The sequence below is a fragment of the Oncorhynchus masou genome, unplaced genomic scaffold (assembly GCF_036934945.1).
Source record: "Oncorhynchus masou masou isolate Uvic2021 unplaced genomic scaffold, UVic_Omas_1.1 unplaced_scaffold_3590, whole genome shotgun sequence".
In the NCBI taxonomy this organism is placed as follows: domain Eukaryota; kingdom Metazoa; phylum Chordata; class Actinopteri; order Salmoniformes; family Salmonidae; genus Oncorhynchus; species Oncorhynchus masou.
The window spans coordinates 17,919-25,436 of NW_027009996.1; the positions used below are offsets into that span (position 1 = coordinate 17,919).

General features: G+C 41.0%; 1 protein-coding gene across 1 annotated transcript; it reads left to right on the top strand.

The window, feature by feature from the left end:
* Positions 1-1,063: 1,063 nt before the first annotated feature.
* On the top strand, positions 1,064-7,274 carry LOC135534569 (motor neuron and pancreas homeobox protein 1-like). The gene is made up of 3 exons (XM_064961524.1): positions 1,064-2,060; positions 3,923-4,080; positions 5,437-7,274. The coding sequence occupies exons 1-3, from the start codon at positions 1,553-1,555 to the stop codon at positions 5,872-5,874; spliced, it is 1,104 nt and encodes a 367-aa protein (XP_064817596.1). The 5' UTR covers positions 1,064-1,552; the 3' UTR covers positions 5,875-7,274.
* The last annotated feature ends 244 nt before the right edge of the window (positions 7,275-7,518 follow it).

Consider the following 7,518-nt stretch of genomic DNA (forward strand, 5'->3'; position numbering starts at 1 on the left):
GGGAGACAACAGGGAGATTCCCCATAGTTCACTGACCGGAGCCGGGAGGCAGGACGCAGTGTTGTTGCACCACATACAAACATATAGAGAGCAAAGCAATTGGTATTCTGCTTCTCATTGCTGCATATATCTTAAAACATTATGACACATACCAATATAAGCCTATTTCTCGTCTAAAACTAACGGTGCTGATTTAAAACGAGTTGTAAAGTCTAACTAGGAATATAACAGACTAATAACTGACAAATTATTATTTTAATCATGTTGTTTTTCTGATTTCCTTAATTTATTATGTTTTTACATGATTACCGATATGCTGTGGGCCTATGTAAATAGGCACAATTACGTAGATGAATAGAAATGAGTCTTGGACATGGAAGATAAGACACCTGGAGTGTGACCTAGCTATTCTATGCTAAATCAACTTTATTAATGGACTATTTTTTTTTCTCTTCGGCTGATGTATAATTCCAGCTCATAAAGATGAATTACATTAGCATTTCAACCTGGAGAAACCCATGGGTTTTAAAATAAGCAAATCGTTAATATTGTGCTAATTGAAATATAAATCTCTTGCCAATATTTCCTCTGAATAGACACGCAGAACAGATAATGATAGCAGGATTTATTTGATTTAGGCTATAAATAGATGTCCAAAATATGGCTTGAGATCCAAATGTGCAAAACCTACAGATATGTAACATACTTTAATTATTTTCATCATCATTGTTATTATAATAATCACAATGTGGTAAGTTATGTTTAAATAATCATCATCATTATTATAAATATTGTATCAATTTGTACTAATAGCTATGTAATAACTATTACTACAGTATTTGTTCTATTATAGCCTAGACCACTTGTATCTTGTTATCTGATAGAAAAGGCTAATATTGCTACCAGCTCTCACAGTCACACGTCACAATTAAACACAGCAGAAAGTGTTGCTGACAGACAGAGGGAAAGAGGTTGGACATTTCTCACGCAGGAGACGTGTGAGGCGCGTTCAGAGGTTTCTTGAGTCGCGTGGAAATGAGAGTAATTAGTTAATTAGAAAACGGTCGACTAAACTCACCCCTCCAGTACCTGCATTAGCCAATCACAGCTCAGACAGCCACAGGGGTGGGGGAGACGGCGTCTGAAGGAGTGAAACACTTGCTTTAGTTGGTTAAATTGCTATTAAACACCAAGACCTGCCTGTTAGTCATCACATGTGATGTGAATACGCGGATAGAGGACTACAGAAACCAAATGGACACTCGGAAAGCATTGCAATTTAATATTTTGTTGTATCATTTTATTTGCTAATAATTTAAGCTCTACAGGGTTCTCCAGAGAATATTTTACCAGAACTGTTACAGGTAGGTGATAGCGAGGGGGTGAGCAAAACTAAGGAGCCTGCTATCGAAACGCATACTAAAAGTACATCCTCTCATGTATCTATCATTGCTCTGACTTATTTTGGTTACGAGAGGGTTGCACTGGCATCCTCAGAGTGACTTTTATAACAAACGGAAACATTTATACAGAAGATTGGAGTTGGAGCTGTATGCGCTCTGACGCACAGAACAAGTGTACATTGGCAGGTCTGACCTTTGAGCAGCTCGCGGCAGTTTTCCTGATGAGAGTCGGTATGGAGAAATCGAATAATTTTCGAATCGATGCTCTGCTGGCCGACGAGACTCACCGGGCGAACCGAGACCTCTCTCCAGGTCTCAGCAGTGACAGCCCTGCGGGCAGCCCTGTGTCCTGTCGGCGAGCGGACACCCCGTCCCCGCGCAGGACGCCCATCCATCTTCAAACCGGGATAATCCCCAAGCCGGGACTGCTGAACCTCCCTCACACGGGACTCGCCTCGCTACCCCAAATGTACCCTGCCCCTATGTACCCAATATCGGCTTTGGGTGGACATCACCCTGCCTTCGCATACTCCGGCTTCACACACCTTACCCAGTCGTACCCAGACCACCTGAAGGCGGCTGCCATGGCAGGGTCTCTCCCCCTGGAGCACTGGATCCGTGCTGGAATGATGATACCACGTCTTCCAGACTACAGTTGTAAGTATAGTACACATGTGGGCTAAGCAGCACACTCAATAGGCTATACTCTTGTCACAAATATATCAACAAACGAAACATATTTTTAAAAGAGAGGCATTGTGCGCTAGGCCCATGGGGTTTCTTTTAAAATCGGGCATGTAAATGGAGTTGAACTGTCTGTTGGTTATGTGTTTTTGTGCTTGCTCAGAACACATAGGCAATATAATTAATATAGCCAAGCAGACACAAAGCTTAGCCTAATTGCTGTAATCAATCATGTTTTTCAAATAGGTGTGGCGGGTATCAAGCAGAAATGAACTTACGCCCAGATACCGGAGGTTTATTGGTAGGGAAGGGATCGTTTGATCACTTAACAACCACTTCCAAAGCATTGAACCCAACCGCCTAGAGCTGTCGTAAAATCACTTATTGTTCCTCATTGCATGTAATCCAAAGGTGAGGGAAAGCAAATACAGACACACACACACACACACACACACACACACACACACACACACACACACACACACACACACACACACACACACACACACACACACACACACACACACACACACACACACACACACACACACACGGCAAATGTTGTAAACATAATCAAATATATGTTCTAAGATTAGGCTAAATGTTGCAATTAACTTTACCTAGGTGTGCAAAACTTAAACGTATTTGATACCAGTATTGATTACAAAACTCAATATATTATAACATCTCTCATAACACATTTGACAAAAAAGTAGAAAATAATAATAATCTGAGGAATAACACCAACAACAACAATAATAACAATAATCATACATTTCAATTTGTAAATAATGAATACATCTAATACGAAGGTTATTGGTTAATAATACGTGTTATTATATATTTATTATAATAATATTGTGTTACTCATTGTATTCATATTATTTATAACTATTGCTAACATTTTTACCAATCAGGAAAGAACAGTTTTATTTAAATATAAGAAGCAAGAACAATGGGGATACATACAAGGTATTATCATAGAATTGTAATATTTTCATGTGTATTATATCAAGCTATATATGAATTACATGCTTATATCAATCCACCTTTATTGCAATATTTAAACAAATCTTTTTAACTGCTTTCTGAACAAATAATAGTGCACATTCAATCTTAATGGTAGAACGGTTTTGTTCTTTGTTCAGTCATTAATACACAACGTCTGAAAAATATAGGCTATTTAAGTATCATGCAGAGGTATAGGCCTAAATATTGTCGTCTCGTGAAAAGTCTTCGATCGATTTACTGCTAACTGTAATATCATGTTTTTATTTTTGGCCTTTTCATTTCGCTATAAACGTCAACTCGATGAACATTGTCTTTGTACTGAGGAGCAAACTATAAACAAACACCTAAAACATTCTGCTAGTTCACCAATAAAATCACTAAAGCTTCATCGAATTTTCATTAAGTTAATGGTGCTCGCGCTTTTTATGGTTCTAGCGCCCAGCTTCTGCCGTGTCCTCTCGTCAACAATAAACTGGAGTAAAGCTATTATAGTTAATGATGGCGAGAGAGTGCGGGCATGTGTGTGTGTGTTCCTCCTCAACATTATATTGGACTTCCTATGTCCTTGGTATTGCAGAAGTAAGACAATTGAAACAGTCTGATCTACTCACATGCATTGTCCAATAGCTTGAATTGACCAGAACACAGGCTTAGTAGCCTACACATCTCATTACATTTGGGAAGAACATAGTTGGGGAGAATTAAGCTATTGCTTAGGCCAGAGTCAGTGTAACTTTCTACCCAGTTGTTCACTAAAAATGATCCACAATGAAGAATATTGTACTGTACTAAGGTCCCCCCCCCCTCTCCCTCTCCCCTCTCAGCACCCCAGGCAGGACTCCTGGGGAAGTGTCGTAGGCCCCGGACAGCTTTCACCAGTCAGCAGCTCCTTGAGCTGGAGAACCAATTTAAACTCAACAAGTACCTGTCCAGACCCAAACGCTTTGAGGTGGCCACCTCTCTCATGCTGACCGAAACACAGGTGAGGGAGAAAAGGTGTCATTCTGTGTGTGTCTGTGTGAGTGTGTATATATGTGTCTGTGTGTATATATGTGTCTGTGTGAGCATGTATATATGTGTCTGTGTGAGCGTGTATATATGTGTCTGTGTGTATATAGTCAGTGTGTATATATGTGTCTGTGTGAGCATGTATATATGTGTCTGTGTATATATGTGAGTGTGTATATATATATGTGTCTGTGAGTGTATATATGTGTCTGTGTGAGCGTGTATATATGTGTCTGTGTGTATATATGTGTCTGTGTGTGTGAGCATGTATATATGTGTCTGTGTGAGCGTGTATATATGTGTCTGCGTGAGCGTGAGTGTATATATGTGTCTGTGTGAGTGTGTATATATGTGTCTGTGTGAGCGTGTATATATGTGTCTGTGTGAGCGTGTATATATGTGTCTGTGTGAGCGTGTATATATGTGTCTGTGTGAGCGTGTATATATGTGTCTGTGTGAGCATATATGTGATATATGTGTCTGTGTGAGCGTGTATATATGTGTCTCGTGAGCGTGTATATATGTGTCTGTGTGAGCGTGTATATATGTGTCTGTGTGTATATATGTGTCTGTGTGAGCGTGTATATATGTGTCTGTGTGTATATATGTGTCGTGTATATATGTGTCTGTGTGAGCGTGTATATATGTGTATGTGTGTTGATTCCCACCTGGCAGGCTATTCCAGCGCTGGCCTGTTATCCTATGTTCCTCTGGGAAGAACCTGTACAAATGATCCCTGGTGTGTTTGTCCTTGAGATAGACTGTCTGCTATGGGGCGGCAGGGTAGCCTAGTGGTTAGAGTGTTGGACTAGTAACCGGTTCAAATCCCCGAGCTGACAAGGTACACATCTCTTGTTCTGCCCCTGAACAGGCAGTTAACCCACTGTTCCGAGGCCATCATTGAAAATAAGAATTTGTTCTTAACTGACTTGCCTAGTTAAATAAAGGTAAAAAAAGCTCTGTTAGTTACTGGAGAGTAATGTGATGTCAGACCGGCAGTTCCTTATCTAGCTAATATATTACAGCTCTCTTGTTTCACCTGCCTCATCTAGTCCCAAATACCACCCCTAACGAAGCAGTTGACATGTTGATTTAAAAGATAAACTCCTCTGTGTTGGAACATATTCAGCACGTTTTGGAATGACTTCTTCAGATAAATCTTTCTGCAATTGAGTAACGGTTGTTTTTGACATTTCAGGCCGGTTTAGTAGACAGAAAATGGCATCCCAAATGTACTAAACTGAGTGTGGGATAGAGAGATAGAGACTGCAGGTAAGAGACCTCCTGCATTAGTGTGTGGCTGACAGGCCTGCGTTCTGTCTGTCCTCAGGTGAAGATCTGGTTCCAGAACCGCCGGATGAAGTGGAAGCGCAGCCGCAAGGCCAAGGAGCAGGCATCTGCGTCTGCCCAGTCTGAGGCGGAGCGACTACGCACCGGGGGAAAACCGACCAATGGCAAACCAGCTGAGAATAAACGAGCTTCCACTCAGGATGACGAGGGAGAGCTAGACCTAGAAGAAGCAGAGGAGGAAGAGGAGGAAGAGGAGGAGACGCCACACGAGTTTGATGTTACCATGGGTGGCGCCGTGGGGTTGCAGCGTTCAGCAGACTTTCTGAAGCTGACAGCGGAGCTTGGTTACAACCCTCACAGTCCCTTCTCTGAGGACGATTTAGTGGGGGTGACAGGGGGGGGACAGGAAGATAGGCGCAGGGTTGTGAAAAGACAAAGACACACCCAGAAAGGAAAACGCAGGGACACTGCTGCTTGACACTGGCTCTGGGAAAGTGGGGGTCTATAGTGTAAAAAGAGAAAAAAATGGATGTGCCATTTCAAAAGCCTATGACAGTGTTTTCTGTGTACATAATGCTCAACGCAATGTAACATTTCTGTGACCCTGGTGGAGTTGTTTAAGGCAGGAGTTTCCAAACTGTGGGTCGCCCCCCACCCCCAAAAAAATGTTTTAAAGGAACTCAATCCGGCTTTAAACCTATTCTTGAAAGTTGTACTAGTAGAATGCACAAGGTGTAATTTCTATATTGGGTATTGCATCATCAGTTCCTCTTGTCCTGTCAGTCATTACATACCTTAGAGAGCTATTTATAACTTGTTAGAAATGTCCAGATCCACTAGCCCATGTCAGCTAATGTTTTTATTTATTTTGTTTTTCAGCTCATAGATGTTGGAGTCATGTTTTTGTCACCTAAACATCACATGAATACACATTAGGCAAAATGTACAGAATTGCAGGAAATAAGCTTTAAACCTGCAAAATTCTCTCCACCAACAAGAAGGGTGTGAACAGTTTGTCACGAACAGTGCTTGTGCCATAGAAATAGACATGCCGCTCGCGCAGGGGGGTGTGGGATGTTCCCCAATGCTGGAAGGGGTGTTCCCCAATGCTGGTACCCCTGGTTTAAGGTATAGGTGTTCTTTAGGTTGGACTCGCATCTCTAAGGATGAGGGAATATAAAGCATTTTATATTCATCATCACATCAAGTAAGGCTGAATAAGACACTGAACCCTGTCTCTCTCTGCTGTATTTTTTCATGGCATGCAACTCCAAAAAAATGTTTTTACACAGGACATTCACCGGCTGTAAGACTCCTGTGTTTTTCATCCAATTGGACTGAGAAGTATTGTAGCAGCAGTGAAGCAGTGAACACCACTGACCTCTATTACCTTGTCATCCATCTCAGCTAAACCCCGCCCCCTGACAGGCTGACTGACAGATGTGGCTCCTCCCACCAGCAGTGCTAAAGGATGTGATACAACCAAGTTACGTTCAGAACCGTTGGACTGTTGCAAACTGCAACTTACACTGGCAGGAGTGAACAAACCCTGAGCAGTTTGCATTAGCTGAAAATGAAGGGGAAAGTGTTGCAAAGTGTTGCAGAATGTTGCGTGATGTTGTGAATGTGCCCCCATGAATGTCAGATATCTTGGATTTACAGACTTTCTATGATGTCTCATATACTCTATCTTGTGTGTGCAATTGAACATTGTTGTCATGTAAATTCAGATTTCTGTTGTTATTGTTGTTTGTTTGTTTATTGTTGTTATTTAACCACATTTAAATGTATCTAATTTATTTGAATTGAAAAAAGTTAATGTGTTTATCTGAAACTGGTCTGTGTTGATGTCAACTGCGTGAAATAAAAAAACAGAAATGAAAATTGTTCAAATAACTTGAGAAATGTAGGATTTATGCAAAGTTAACTCATTAAAATGAGGGATTGATTTGTGGAGAACATTTAGAACATGTATAAGTAATCTAAAATATTTTAAAAGTGGGTTTAGTGGAGATCAATGAGAGGGAGTTACACAAACACATTGAGCAGGCAAAGCTGAGCATTTCTTTAAGAAAGTTATTAGTGTGTGGAGCCTTCATAATGACCTTGTGAGTCTTCTGCA

Bases quoted from the DNA above. Each gene is read 5' to 3' on its own strand.
- LOC135534569 (XM_064961524.1), top strand. From the start codon at position 1,553: ATGCGCTCTGACGCACAGAACAAGTGTACATTGGCAGGTCTGACCTTT. The intron at 2,061-3,922 runs GTAAGTATAGTA...CTCCCCTCTCAG, and splicing joins ACGTCTTCCAGACTACAGTT to CACCCCAGGCAGGACTCCTG. The intron at 4,081-5,436 runs GTGAGGGAGAAA...GTCTGTCCTCAG, and splicing joins TCATGCTGACCGAAACACAG to GTGAAGATCTGGTTCCAGAA.